Here is a 15,047-nt window from a genome sequence, read left to right as displayed (position 1 = left end):
TACTGCAAATTTTTAATTTTTTTTCCCCCCGGAGAATTATCATCTGCCACTTACATCAGCTTCCTCTGACAAACCACTACTGACAGCCTTGAGTCTTGGCAGTCTGTAAACCAGCTAAGTTTTACAGCTAATTAAGCCCTAAACTAGTGTCCTATGGAAAAGAAGGTATTTCAAAAGAATAAATTATTTGGATTCACCACATACCCTGTTGCAATGATGGGCCAGCAACAATAAGTAAGAGAGCAACATGCAACATCCTCTTGTGGGACTATCAAGAGATGCTTGTGCTGCAGAGTCTTGAACTCACCTGGAAGAACTTGGAGAAGACAGGGGAAGTCTCAAAAAGTCTGTGCGCAGGAGAAAAATGAAATATCAAAATGAGTTTGTCTTGTACTCTTACTGTGCCTGCAGGGATACAAACAGTGAGTAGAAACCTTCCATAGACCATTATTTATTTCAAGAAATACACAAGCAGATCAGGTGTTAACATTTACTTTTATTTATAAAAAAACCGTAGAACGTATTAAATACAAACATTTGGAAAAAGCAATCAAGGCTTCGCTAAGATGCCCAGGAAGAGGAAGACACAGAATCAAGCAGCTTACCAGGTTTAGAATTTTTAAACTAGCTGAAGTAATTACTATAACTTTTCACTGACTTCTTCATAGGCAGTGGCCATTATAGCAACCAACGTTATTACTGTCCTTTTTAAAAAACAGAGATATGATTTGCCATATCTTCCCACTTAACCACAAAACATATGGAAGCAACTCTTTCCAGGTTAAAAATCAGGGTAATAAATACTAACGCATTTACCCGTTACCTACATTGTATAACACTAAACACTTGCTTATAATCACACATGGATATCAAGTTTAGCCCCAAAAAAATCGATTATACATTTCAAATCTGGATATTCAATAAGGTATTAGAAACTTTATACATTTTCCAGTGAACATGAAAATGAGGACAGTGTTTCAAAGTACAGAAACAAAATAAGTGAATGCGACGTCTATACTATGAAGGCCAACTACTAAGAGGTGGACTAGTCATGTTATCTAGTCATGTTCCAGATAGCTGGAAAGTCCTACAAACTGCCACTGAAAGGCTGGTTGGAAGACGAATCATGTCACATTCTCAGTCTGTGTTAGCTCTTCTCCCTTTCTAAAAGGCCAAAGATGGGAACTGTAGCCACTCTCTCTTCTGCACCTTGTGGTAACAAAGGAGGAAACTATCATTCTACTCTCTACATGGACGAACCAGATTCAAGTTTTCTTAGACTGCTGTTGCTCTTTTACCACTCTTAAATGCAGTATGTAGTACATACAGACCACTAAACGAGATGTACAAGCAGGAGACTACACAAAGCACCTCTTCTGTCTTTTAAAAAGAGATTAACACTTCCCCTTGCTGACAATATGGCACTCCTTCCATCTTCCTGCTTTACCCTGTATCTGCTTTCAAGCTGCAGCATAATGCACACTGATGTGGCTATATGGCTCTAAAGCCAAATTCAGTTCTAAAACAATCCTATTTGTGGGACTGACTCTTTGGGGATAACCAAACTATTAAAAAAATCCAGTACAGAATAATCTTGGACGCACAAACATTAACACTTCTTCCATTGTGCCTTGTATTTGTCAGAACAGAAAAAGAATTGCCAACTTACCAGCACTTGCAAGGTTACTACCACAAGGACGAGAGTGCCAGAAGTGTTATGGGATACATAGTGTTGGCAGTCAGCTACAGGACAGACTGACTGGATACCTGCAAGAGCACGGGCAGAATGCTTCTGACAAAGCTGCCCTTTGGGGACAGGCTGAAGTTGCACTACATACCCTATTATGAGTAGAGGGTTGAACAAATGGACCAGCATCCTGAAAGCGTGTCAGACCCTGTTACCGAGGAAAGCGTTTTCCAATTACCATGTCCACCCTCAGGGCATAGAGGGGACTGCCGATGTGGGCACTGCTGTGCTGGAATTCCTAAACAGGCAATTATTTACAGATCAACATCTTCAAGAAGAGCTAAATACTTCTCTTACCAGGCAAACACAGAGCAGTTGCTCGATATACCAAATAGATAGTGGTTCATTTAGCTACAAGCTTGAAAACAAAGTCAATTCCAGCACCTTCCCAAATCCAACAGCATCCCCTACTGCAACAGACATGATTACCCTGCTCTCGCTGTGTTCAGTACACTTAAAGCACTTAGTGCAATGAGAACCCTGATGCAGGCTTGGACTCAGATGAAACGGTCAGGCCAGTTCCACCCCATTCCCTTTTTTCCTTTTTGACAATTCTTGATATGCAAGATCCATATTTCACAAGCCATCACATATATGTTTTGAAGATACTTAACAACAGATATTTAACAGCTAGAGCTGACTTAACGCCAAAAGCCTTGCTCCCATCCACAGAATTCACTGCTACCCAAAGCAAGCACAAAATCACATGAAGAAGAATTTTAGGAAGGGATGGGAGGTCAGAGTTACTGAAGATATTGAGAGAGATAGCAGAAGATATTGAGAGAGACAGCAGTCTATTTAGTATGCTGACTGCTTCTCGCTCAGTGCTCAGCTTTTAGCATGATATACATCACATTTAAACAAATGAGGGGTTTGTTTTTGTTTTTCTGCCCTGGCTGTTTGCGAGGTATTTTTTATTTTCTGGAATCTTCAAGAAAAATAGGCCTTCCATCCTCTGAGTCAAAGACAAGAAATCATGATCTTGGCATCAGTGCCACCCCCCCATGACACCATCAGAAATCAATACACAACCCAGCATCCCTGGTGACATATTTGAAGTTACACTCTTAGAATACACTTGAGTCAGGCAACGGCTCCATTCCAGAAACACACAATGTTACCAAGAGCAAAAGTCTGGCCCCTAGTTTTAACCTACTTTAAAATGTTTTACAAACGCATTCCTACAAATCTGATCACAGCAAAATATATAGTGCTTTTAAAATGGCAGAAAGTTGAATTCAAACAACTCAATTTTTAAACCAGTGAGAAATATGGGCAATTTTAAAAGAAAACACTAAACTTCTCAAATACAGACATTTGTGAAATACACATACACACACACACACACTCTCACGCACACACGCACCCACTTACTTCACTCAGTGTCAGATTAAGATTACACAAGGCAATTTTCAAGGTTGCATTTACAACCGCAATGACAAGAACAGCATTTTTGAGGTAGCTGAAGTCAAAGAGCAAACCACAGCACAAGCAAAGAAACAGGTGCTCGCACTCACACCGAGCCTACTCTTTGGAGACACGTTATCATGTGCGCAGGGGCATGTGTTGAAGAGGCACGTGTTCCATGGGGAATGAAGTTCAGCGGCACTGGAGGCCTGATAAACTACTCTCCAGAGAAGCTTATGTTGAGAGACAAGATGCACAATCAAGGGACCACGGCTTCAATCACTGCACATCAGCTGAGCTGTGGTAAGTCTCAGTGCTCTTGGTCTGCGGCAGTTCTACCGACAACTCTGTCTCACGTGCACTGAAGCAAGTACAACTGTGACAGTTGAAGATGTTATTACTCAGAGCTGTCTGTCCCACTTCTCTCCTAGATGCTACTGTTGGTAGAAAGGTGCATGTACCCATATCTCACCTGCTCCAGTTTGCAGCCTAGCATTCAAGTTCAAGCCCACCTCCACAGTATTACTTGCCAATGGACTGCAGAAGGGAGCAGCAGAGACACAGACTTGAGTTCCCATCTTCAGATGCACTAACATCTTTGCCACATTAATAGTGCAGAGATGTCAAACTGCCACGGCTTGAATCACCAGACTTCATCTCTCAGAGCCCTTTGCTAGCCTACAACAAAAGGAGTTGAACTAACCTCACAGCAAATGCCAGGCAATGTGGGCATAAGGGGATAATAGCTGTGGCTGGCTGACAAAACTGGCTCAGCCACAGTAACTGGATCATGTCTCTGGGCATACAGAGAGCTTGATCCTGCCCAAATTATAAAACTGTGTCAAACACACTCATACACACACACATAATGTAGTATTTTCATCAAGAAGCTTTCTACAAATGAACTGTTTGTGTGATTACTGCTGAGAGTCTTGAAGATGGGATAGAAATTATGGCAAGATGTTTTTCAAAGGTAGAAAGAAAAAAAAAAATCAGCCTCCTACGATTAGGTCTCTGTTGTGTAGTTGCTATATGAGAGAGATGACACAGATGAGAAATTGTTATTCCACTGTCTTCCCCCAGTATTCTGCTGCAATTCTGCCTGCTCTTTATATTTGCTCAGAAGATTTTTGGCTTCTTGCAGATCCTGAGAAGAGTTTTCCCCATATTCTTCTTTCAGCCACTGCCTGAACTGTAGAAATTGAACATACAGATACAACATGATGAAACAATAACATGACACTAATGCAGAAGTAACACTCCTTCCTGCCCTACAGAATTTCAAAAGCCTTTAAGAACACAAACAGTTTAAAGAAAAGCATTCCAAATATTGTATGTCCTTCGATAGCAGCACAGAATACATAGGCACAGGAACACACATGTGACATCAGTGAGACCCCTTACATCCCCTAAAACGACACACTTGCATAACAGTTTGGCTGACTGGAGTAATACAGAGTAAGGAACACCTACTGGGCAAGGACATCCTGGACTTAAAAGCACCCTCCTCCTGTTGCATATACAAACAATAAGATGAATTAGAGTGGAAGCTAATACGATCAGCCAACTTGCCCAAGTCACAACAGGCTGCAAGAAGGCTGAAGATCAAAAAGCGAACCACTCTCGTGGGCTTTTTTATCCTAAGCCCACAAACACCAGTAGTTAAAAAATGTAGTGTAGGTATCAGGAAAGTTATCTTCTAGGAAGAAAAAGTCCAGGAGCTTTAAAAGCTACAGAATACAACCCCATATATGTTACTGACATGAATGACAGAATACGGTACATGGTAACAGATGTATCTGGTCCAGCTGAAGGTCAGAGTTCAGCTCTGTATCCTGGTATGAGAGCAGCCAGATGTAAACGCCGAGGAAAGAATCAGGCAATGGCAGGGCAATAATGCTGGGACCTTTTCCCTGGTCATTTCCTCAGCTTCCAGCAATTTTCAGCTCAGGTACTTTGGGAGGCTGAGGCAGTATCTTTGTGTTTGATACCAACAAATGAATTTTTCTGCCACGAGATCACTTTTTGAATCCACAGATTTTTACCACAAGATATCTGGATGCCAACAAGCTCCATAAGTACATATTGTATAAAACCCCCTCCTTTTCCTTGCTTGGGACCTGCCAAGTGATAGCTCCATCTCACATTACAGGGAAGAGTATAAATCACACCTGTTCACTTTCTCTATTCCACTCAACTTTACAGACCTTTATCACATCCTTCTCTGTCATTTCTTTGCCAGCTGAGAATTTGACTCCACTTAGTCATTCCTGACAATCTTGCTGCTCCTCCCTGCAGAAGCAGCAAATAGACACAGACCCCAACTGTGCTGTCCCAGTGGGGATAACATTCATCCTTCAAGCCTTAACTTTCATAGCTTTGTTCTGTTTGGGGCTCCTGGACAGCTTTATCCATAAAGGTCATTTACTAGGACACTGGGAGACAAGACCTCAACATAGTTACTCCCACCCATTCCTAAAAGATTGTAAGGTCCTGAGTCAAAGCTGAAGCCTCAGGCCACCATGTGGAAGTCTGGAATTGGCGCAAACCGTGTTGTGACCTTAGTGACTAAACCCCTTCCTGTAAGACCAAGATCTAAAGGACCCCATTCCAGAAACCCCCCCAGGACACCACCCTATAGAGGCACAGCAAAACACCCATGCTGCTGAAATCAGAAAAAAGTTCACGCCCTTGGCAGATGGCATTATTCCACTGAAATCAGGTGTGTAAACAGACACCTGCTAAGGATGTGGTTGCTGTTAAGAGGCAGTAGGAAACTACAGCCCAGCCAGTGACTACAGGTGGATATTTCTTTTTGCAACCTACTGCCTCCCCCTCAGTGAAAAAAAGGCACAATGTGCCGTCCATGGTGGATGAAAAAAAGAGAGACGTTACTGTCTTTATCGGGCTATTTGCATATAGCCTTAATTGTCATTGCTGTTAGCCCAGACCAATTAGAGTAGAAATGACTGTAAGGGAGGAAGGAGACAAGTCTGGAAAGTCCCCCTCTGACTTTTGTCTCTTAAAAATCAGTTACTCTACCATTTACACCAGTTCCAAACGATCCAGGAAACATTCAGTTAAATATTAAAAAAACGCAAATATTTACAGTTGCAAACTGCATCATGCAAAACAAATGGTAATTTCTAAACTCAGAGCTTTCTGCAGCAGAACGACAGGGATGGAATAAAAAAAACACAACGTCCTTTGCCTCGTGTATTTTGCTTTCCGATTTTGGTTTGCCTCTGTTGTTGATTTTTAATAAGCACAATAGGCACAAAACCCCAGAGAACAGCAATATGCTGAGCAATGGAAAATGGTGGGGACCGCCAGAGTAGGTTGTTAACATAAGTGGAAGTCACCAATCACCCACAGGGAGCAGGTCTTTTGCGTGGGATGGTTCTTTTTAGGGGTAAGGAACTAATTTTTGTTTTATGAAAACCACTTTGCAGTCTTACTGTTCCCTCAGTTCTCCTAGTCCTACAAAGCCTTCAAAGGCTAAGAAAAAAGGGTCAGATTTGAGACTGTTCTACACATCAGAAAATTTATTAAGTCTCAGCCACAGAAGGCTGGGGAACACGATACGTAAGTCATAATGAGAACCTAGTTTAACTCCTGGATAGCAAAGATTTTTGATTATGATTTCTTTCCTGCTTACTATTCCAAATGAACGTGTTGGGGAGAAACCCACTATTTTTATGCAACTGGTACTTATACGTTGGTCTTTCTGCTGTGTTCTGAGCAACTCACTTTAGTTTTTACCCCTCTAAAGCTATCAGTCTTGTATTGTGTCTTAGCACACACAAAGCAATCACTGGATTGAGAGCACAGCTGGGCAGGAGGTGTTTAGATGTGTGCTTCACCTCTTCTCCCATCTAGCATTCTCTGATACCTTCATCTCTATCCGCACCTCCCCAGCGGACCAGGCTTGGCCAAGAAGCCACTCCCTCAAAGCAAAAACAGGGAGTCAGATAAACCACCCAGGGCCCAAAATAATGAGAAGCAGCCCATGATGTGACTTAGAGTTGTGTTTCACAGCTCAGTTGTTTGTAGCTCATTTACCTGATCAACATCATGTTTTTCAAAGTCCTGTAGCTGCCTCTGGAAGCCCATGTTAGGATTGGCACAGGATCTCGCTGCACGGACAACAGACAGTGCATCTTCCCAACCAAAGTCTGTGATGGTCATGATGTAGGCAACCACCAATGTTACACTCCTGGAGACACCTGCAAGGCTGCATGGAAAAGGAGGTGCAATAAACTGAAGTAGTGCTGTACTTCATCTATCACAGTTAAAGGCATCGCTTCCCAACATCACAGCAGACTGCTGTGTTGCTTGCCATGAGGAAGAAATATTACAATATTTGAGTTAAAGGGTTTTGGTGCTGCTTTTTCAAATGTATCAGAACAAATCTGTGACAATATTGAGAAAGTGGGTTCTGAGTGGTAATTCATATGAGACTGGAAAGCAAGAAATAATTATAAAGTCTTCACAAAAGCAGGGGACAGTGCACACATTCTAAGTGAGATTTGGTTTTTAATAAGCTAGAAATAAGTCACCTTCTTTCTTCTGCTTATATAGATCTGAGCAGAGAAATAAGACTGTTCCCTCTCCACCACAAATAAAGGCTTCAAATTCATGGGATCAAAATGAACTTTAACTGAACTGTTAAAGTACATATGTTTGGTTGCTTGAGTTCTTTTCCTCTTTCTGCTATCCATGCACTGTGCGACTTCAACTCTCAGGACTCGTTTCCCCACATGAAATGCTGGGATAAACTAAGAATCATTTGCTATTACTGGTTTGACAGCACTGGACAAAAAACTCCCAACTATTACTATTGTGAGTATAAAGAATGTGTTTGAGTTATATTTGTACCAGACTCTTTCACTTGGCATTTTGAGAACATTTTACATTTTTGAAATGCTTCATAAATTTAAATATATGTTTTTTTTAAAGCTCTATCAGAATTCAGACTAATTATCCCTGTTTTACATACATGGAGACTGACCAAATGACTCGTGCACAGCCCTATCATGAGTCAGTAGCAAACCGAGGATTTATGCTCAGGGCCTGTGTACAAGTCCAGTGTTCAAATCATGAGATGACTCTGATTCCAGATATACTCAGATATGTCACTTGGACATACAGCACAAAGACTACAACCAATAGCAGAGAGCAAGAAAAAACCCAGGGTGGGATCTCCTTTTCTATTGTCTACAGTCCCAGGAGCATCTCTCCAATCAGAGACTTGCTATTAACAAATGTAACATTTGAATGCTTCAGCAGTTTAAAGAAAAAAAAAAAGGGAAAAAAAAAAAATCAATTTCTGTTGAGAGGAATTTTTTTTAACAACTCTGAAGTCACCAAAATAGGTGCTACAGAAACTAATCAAATTATTAGGATTCTGGAAATCATATTTAGAAATACAGTGATTAAAATAATGGGAAATAAATAATATGACTCTAGTCAGTGCATCTCTAGTCAAATCAATCCTACAAAAAGGTGTGATAAGAAGAGAAGGTCAAGAAGAATTTCTTGGGCTCCTTTTATCTCCAGGCAGCTGCCCACCCCTGTGACTCAAAAGTCCTAGCATGAGGCTTTAATAGCATTTGCAAATCTTCTGGGCCTCTTCAAATAAATGGGGCATTTCAGTCCAAGAGGATTTTGCTATACAATGGAGATGAACGTTAACTTATTATTAAAATGATGAACATTGAAATCAAGGTAGAGAAACCCTTAAGAAGTTTTTTTAGCAAGTGGTATACATACCAATGAACTAGGCAGCCTTCACCTGTAAGACGGCACTCATGGATAAATTTGATGCTCTCTCTGAAATGCCTTGCCCTGAAAACAGAAGTAGAAGGGGAATAAAGAAAGTGGTCTATTTAGTAAAATCACTACTTAGAAAGAGAAAAATTTATCCGAAAGCTCACTTAATGCTGTTTCTAGAATTTAGAACTGAATATAGGTCTTACAAAGTAAAAGTTAGTGTCTGCCAATGAAATGCAGAACTCACTGGCATAGTTATTCTCCACTCTACCTGAAGAAGAAACTGGTATCTTGGGCACTACGATGTGATAAACATTAACAAATACTTTATTCTGATGACTGTCAAGTCTGTACTTCAGTTTGTGTTTTATTCCTCTTTAAATTAGTAACTTGACCTCACATGTCCTTGCATATGCTTAGATGTCAGATGAAACTCAGCATGACTACATGAACAGTTCCCAGGGTATATTGTCTCTCACAAAGAAGCATCCGCTACCTGCTACCCAAACTTACACTTAACTTTGACTTCACTTCCTCCTTCAAACCATGTACTAGGAGACATCTAAACGTTATGACTTTCTTCTTTGCAACATAAAATCTCTCCCTTTTGTCCCTGCTATGAAAAAATTCTCAATTCAAGCCCTGGCTGCTTCAGCTCCTTCCAGTCTCCTCCCTTCAGACTGCAGTACCCCTTCCGCGTGCTCTTATCCAGGACGGCAGTCAACCCCTGCCTACAGCTTACCTTTTTTAAAGCAGTGGAAGAGAAAATGTGGAGAAGATACTCAGTTTACAAACCCTAAGGTTTGTACTCTCATTGTCCTTTACACATGCCTCTTCATTTTAAGTGGGGAAAGTCTGAAGGAAAGGAACTGGGCAGCTGTCATCATCTCAGTAAACCTGCAGCATCGCCTCTTTGCGTCCCAGTCCCAAGCTGCTCACCCTGCCTCTGCCTTTTGGACTGCAAAGCCTTTGGGGCTGCCTGCAATCTATCGCAGATGCAAGCAGCACCTCTTAGCTCAATAGAGCTGGATTTCACTGTGGCCTTTGAGTGCTCTTGCAATTTAAGCTCACAAGCAGTAACAATGTGTGCAACGCATAGACAGAGGAAAGAGCTTCTTCAGGGGCAGTCAGTACCAGGCTTATTGGCAAAGATGAACCTGAAAGCACACTGCGCTCAACACCCATGAAACATAACGTCCTGTATTCAAGATGTTTCCCCTCTCAGGGTGAATATTATACCACAAGGGTAAAAGAAAAAGAAACCTCAGCCCAGCACCAGCGGCCACACAAAAATCAGGAATACCCACATAAAAGGAAGCTTCCCTTCCTGCCCAACAGTGCAGCTGCTGATACTATAAACATTCAAGACCTGGAGGAGGACAAGAATGATGCAATAGAGTGACAGTGTCTGTGGAACTTGCATAGGCAATGATGTCTAAGCTGAAATATCCAAAAAGAGGGATCCCAAAGCCCAGGACTCATTCTCCAAAGCAGTTCTTGCATCACTGGATACAACATGGAGAACACAGCTGGAGAAGATTTGAGTGACTTATTTGGAAAATCTTAAGGCATGATGCAATCCCCAGCTTTAGGACAGCATGTCAACTCAGGATTTTGTTTCTCAAGAAACCAACCAATCAAGTATGTGGGATAAGTGAAGAAGAGCAACAAAGCCCTACAAATGCATTTCTACTCAGACTGCCACTCCAGAACACTTTCACTGGCTGAGTTCTAACAAATCATGGTGCTCAGGTCTGCCTGGGGGGCACGAGCAGCTTCACATAAATGAACTCTGAGGACAAATGAGATGTTGGGCTGTGTGTGCAAGAGGCATTGCTATTGCTCAATGAAGGAGCACTTATCTGAGATTGAACAAATTCAGTCAGATGAAACACAGCTAGGGCTGGACTGACAACATCCCAGTCTTCTCATACACCCATCTTTTCTCTTTCTCTCTAGAAAATTTGGCCAACAGCATAGCTTCAAGCACCAATGAATTCACTTCAATGGTCTAGCACAAGTTTTGGTTAAGAAAAATATCTGTGAATGAGCATAACACCTTTGCAAGGTACTAAATACAGCTAGCAGTGAACTCCATTCACTCAGTTTTATTCACCCTTCCTTATTGCTGACACTCAGTCTGCTGAAACACCGTGAAGTGTAAGTCTTTACAGGCATTCATGAAAACAAGAAGAGAAATAGCCAAGCTTAGAATTAGTGCTGCTCTGTAGAACCATGGCCCCTCCTCACCTTGAGTCAGAGAAAAGAGACATGTACTCCTCCACAATCCTATGGTATCGGGGTTTCTGCTGGCTCCAGCAGACACAGTTGCCTAAGCTCATTTTCAAAATTATGGTACAAACCATATTTACGTGAAAACTAAGACTGAGGACCAGTTAGCTGTGTGGCAAGTGCCAGACACAAAGAATGGCAAGTCTTACATTAACCACAAAACAGTTGATTATCATGTGTAACAGGAAAGCACTTGACAAATGTGTTGATTTGCAGCCTATTTGCTGGACTGAACAGTTACTTCAAGACAATTTATTACATGATATCTGGCTTTTACATCTCCCAGCTTAAAGCTGGGTCCTGAACTGCATCGTCTTCACAGTGGGAGAAGACCACAGGAAGAAGAACCAGTAGAGTGCCTCTACCAGCATGTTGTAAAAGTTATCTAAACTTACACATTAGCAAGCTGGATAATCCAAAACTAGGCTGAGGGCAGATTTATAATAACAGATCTACATATTCATTCGCTGATAGTCAGACTTCTATGAATATTATAAAGTTTAAAAAGAAAGCATCCAAATCAGATACGAAGAAGCATCTTGATGTTTCTTTCCTTTGGCAACGTAAATGCAACAAAGATCTAGGAAGCACCTCGAGTCTCAAAAGCAACTGCGTGATTCCTGTGCTTGGTAGGGGCAGAACATGGGAGTAGAAGCAAGGTTTTGAGACGCTTTAGTGAACACCCACATGTTAACAGGGGAATCCCTGCTGTATTTCCCTGGCAATTCATTCATCTGAGAAATGGAGCTCCACTAAACAAGCTTACTAGGAGTAAACATGCATTACACACATAAGAAACCATAAGTTTCCCCTCACAAAAACTGAGCTGAAGTGAATTAAGACCTCACAGACTGAACAAAGGCAGCTTCCTCTTGCTTTCAGAAGATTGTATGTGCAAAGGAAGCAACATCGCTACTTGTGAGCATCATGATTTGATTTTACTTGAAGATCTGGACTGTATAAAGCAAAAAAGAAAAATCGGTTACTCATCAAGTTTTATTTTAAGTGATAAAATGTATCAGTATTAGAAGTAATGACGTTGGCTTGCAACCACCTGATACCAAAGCAAGTATTTTAGATGCCTGCAGCATAACAGAAACAATACTCATGCAAATATTGTATCTTCTTACTGAAGCTTTAAGAGTTTTGGTACTGCGCCAGACAGTTCAAGCACCGGAGGTGGTTTTTCAATATAACTCCTTGCTATTTAACAGTGAGAGAGGGGCCAAATTGTGCATTGATTAATGTTCATCACAAATGACATCCTTTCTATTTCCATTCCCAATTGATACAGAACTCTATTAACAAAGGAAGCAGATCTGCCAAACGTTTTCAGAGATGCTACAGATCTCAGAATACCAACAAAAAATTAATATGACAACATGTGAATGTTTCCCTCTAGTCTCATTTTTTTTCCCTTCCTAAACGACTTTTTTTACATTGATTTATTTTTATTTATTTTAAGTATTAAGGCCACAAAAGTTGTCCATGACAAAGGCAGTTAGCTGTCTGCCTTTTCATTACAGACCTGCCTTGAAATTTAGGGGTTTGAGGTATTTTTTGTTGTGGGTTGGGAAGGAGGGGCATTGTGTGTGTGTGGTGGGTTTTTTCCCCCTTCTCCTAAAATCACAACAGAAATGCAGAACGAAAAAGCAAATCACCACACATCAAATGCCACGCTGGAATCTTTCTAGGGTACGAGAAACACGTACTCTAAAAATATCCCCCGAAAGCATGAGCCGGAATATTGCTGTGATGTGAGAGAAAAGCACTGCTGCATTTCCTTCCGTGCCTACCAGGCCTCTTTCAGCTACTTGCTTCTCTACAAAACTTAGTAGCAGGATGTGGCTGAAACCCCCCTCACCTTTCCCCAACATAAACAGTGAGCTCTAGAAGAAAGAGTTGGTCACCATCCAAGTTCTCTTACAAAACCTGTTTTGATTTCTCTTTGGAATCAAGACTTGCTATGCTTAATGGTTCAAAACATTAAAACCAAGGGCAAGTCAATTAGCTTTTCATGAACGTTAGCAGAGAAGAGAAAGAGCGAGGCTGGGACACCCCAGTTTCAGTACATATACCCTCAAGCGAAGACTCACTGCAGGGCAGAAACTCCCCGCCATGCCAGCTTACTACTAAGAACAGCAGGGCCTTCTGAGGCAGGTTCAAGAAGTCCAGAGCAGACAGTTGCAGGGGTAGTTTGCACACTGGGACTTTACCTTGAAGGCCCACTGTGAGGAATTTATTTCAACCCTTGAAGCACCAGGCTTCATACCTCTTTCAAGTGTTTTCTTTTTGTTAATGGCCGGAGATAAAGCTAACAAAAAAAGAACAGCCAAGCAAAAAGATTTACAAAAACAGCGGCTAGAATAAACTGCAACTAAATTAAGAGCAGACTCACTAAGGAATTCCTGAAGTTTAAGGCCACAAATGAAGAGTGTTTACACACTGACCCTCCCACAAACCCTTACACACAAAAGCAGGGTCTGAACCAAAGTGGCTGGGATAGTGTTACTTTGTTTTCTTAACGGATTAAAAACCATATTTGTGTAATACTTGTGAGAGATGAGAATCAGATCTTTCAGCTCATTGTAAAACAGGCACCACGGTACTGAGGGATTTCTGGGGTTTTGTGATCTATTTTTTAAAGAAAACTTACAAGTTCTGCGAGGGTGAGTCAGCAGCAGGAATACACAGATACTTCACTCCCTGTGTAAAGAAGCAAAAAGGAATGAGAAGAAAATATTCAAGTTAAATACATTTACCACCGCGCTAGTCCTGCTCTAGACTGGTGCAGTTTTATTGACTTTAAGGAAGGCATGACATTATTCAGACAAGCAGAGATCATCTCTATGCAGTCAGATTTTAAAACACTGTTTTCACATCTGCTTTGTTGCTAAGACACCAGCACATAGCTTAGTCATGCTTATCCCAAAGCCCGGTAGCATGAGCTTATCCCTTTTTAAAACAGAAGCATCTTTACTAAAAAGGTGTAAACCTCTTTTTCAAAACCTCATTCTTCTTACATTTCTAGTAAAACTAAGTTGCATCTTCTCCTGCCCTTCCCTTTCTCTGAACAGATGCTACAACCTAAAATTGTGATAAGCAATTTCTTTTGATCCCACACGATCATTTTTCTTTACCTAGTTGATAAACCAAACAAAATGCATTTCAGAGAAGAAATGTGTTTGTGTCATGGCTTTTGTTTTTTATTTTTGGGAAAATTCAAGGACAACCATAAAACTCATACTTTTCTTCCACATAGTTAGCCTCACTTTCTTAGTCAGCTATCATAATAAGTTACAAGATGAATTAGGGAAGTTAGATAACCATTTCTGATGTATTAAAAATGTTACTGGGTATATTTAAAACAACAGTATAATCATACACTACTGCTTTGCATTGTCAATGCTCATTTTAACTGTCATTTTATTTTCAAAGCTTGTTTTGCTCCTATGACTGTTAAGAAAAGAACACTTCTGAAAGCATATTTAGCTAAATTCTCAAATAGGACTTCCAAGAATATAGGTTGCAGCTCAGACACAAAAACTAAATCATTTACTGGAAGCCTTTCGACTTATCTCAGATGCAGAGTTATGAATTTTTCAGATGTACTTGTAAAGATAAGGATTCACAGCAAAAGGTCCACCATAAAACGCACCTTAGTTTATCTTTCTGTAACAATGCAAACCCCTTTAATAATCCTCCATGTTCAACAACACACATGGAAAGTCGCACATTTATCTAGAAGAGATCCTTTGCGAACAAGGTGGAACACAACATGCATCTACCAGGTATTTCATCTGCCAGCTGGGGTGGGGAGGGGGGGAGA

General features: G+C 40.9%; 1 protein-coding gene across 1 annotated transcript in view; it reads right to left on the bottom strand.

Moving 5' to 3' along the window:
- Positions 1-485: 485 nt before the first annotated feature.
- The window catches only part of DUSP22 (dual specificity phosphatase 22), a 44,884-nt gene continuing 30,322 nt past the window's right edge, over positions 486-15,047 (bottom strand). The window contains exons 4-7 of the mRNA XM_068397123.1: positions 13,875-13,924; positions 8,927-9,001; positions 7,217-7,388; positions 486-4,346 (exon numbers count right to left, since the gene is read on the bottom strand). Coding sequence (XP_068253224.1) covers positions 4,161-4,346; positions 7,217-7,388; positions 8,927-9,001; positions 13,875-13,924 — 483 coding nt within the window. The 3' untranslated portion in view covers positions 486-4,160. The remainder of the gene's footprint in view (positions 4,347-7,216; positions 7,389-8,926; positions 9,002-13,874; positions 13,925-15,047) is intronic.

The sequence above is a fragment of the Nyctibius grandis genome, chromosome 3 (genome assembly GCF_013368605.1).
Source record: "Nyctibius grandis isolate bNycGra1 chromosome 3, bNycGra1.pri, whole genome shotgun sequence".
NCBI lineage: Eukaryota > Metazoa > Chordata > Aves > Nyctibiiformes > Nyctibiidae > Nyctibius > Nyctibius grandis.
The sequence above is the reverse complement of the archived record's forward strand: the minus strand, read 5'-3'. Positions and strand labels throughout refer to the sequence as shown.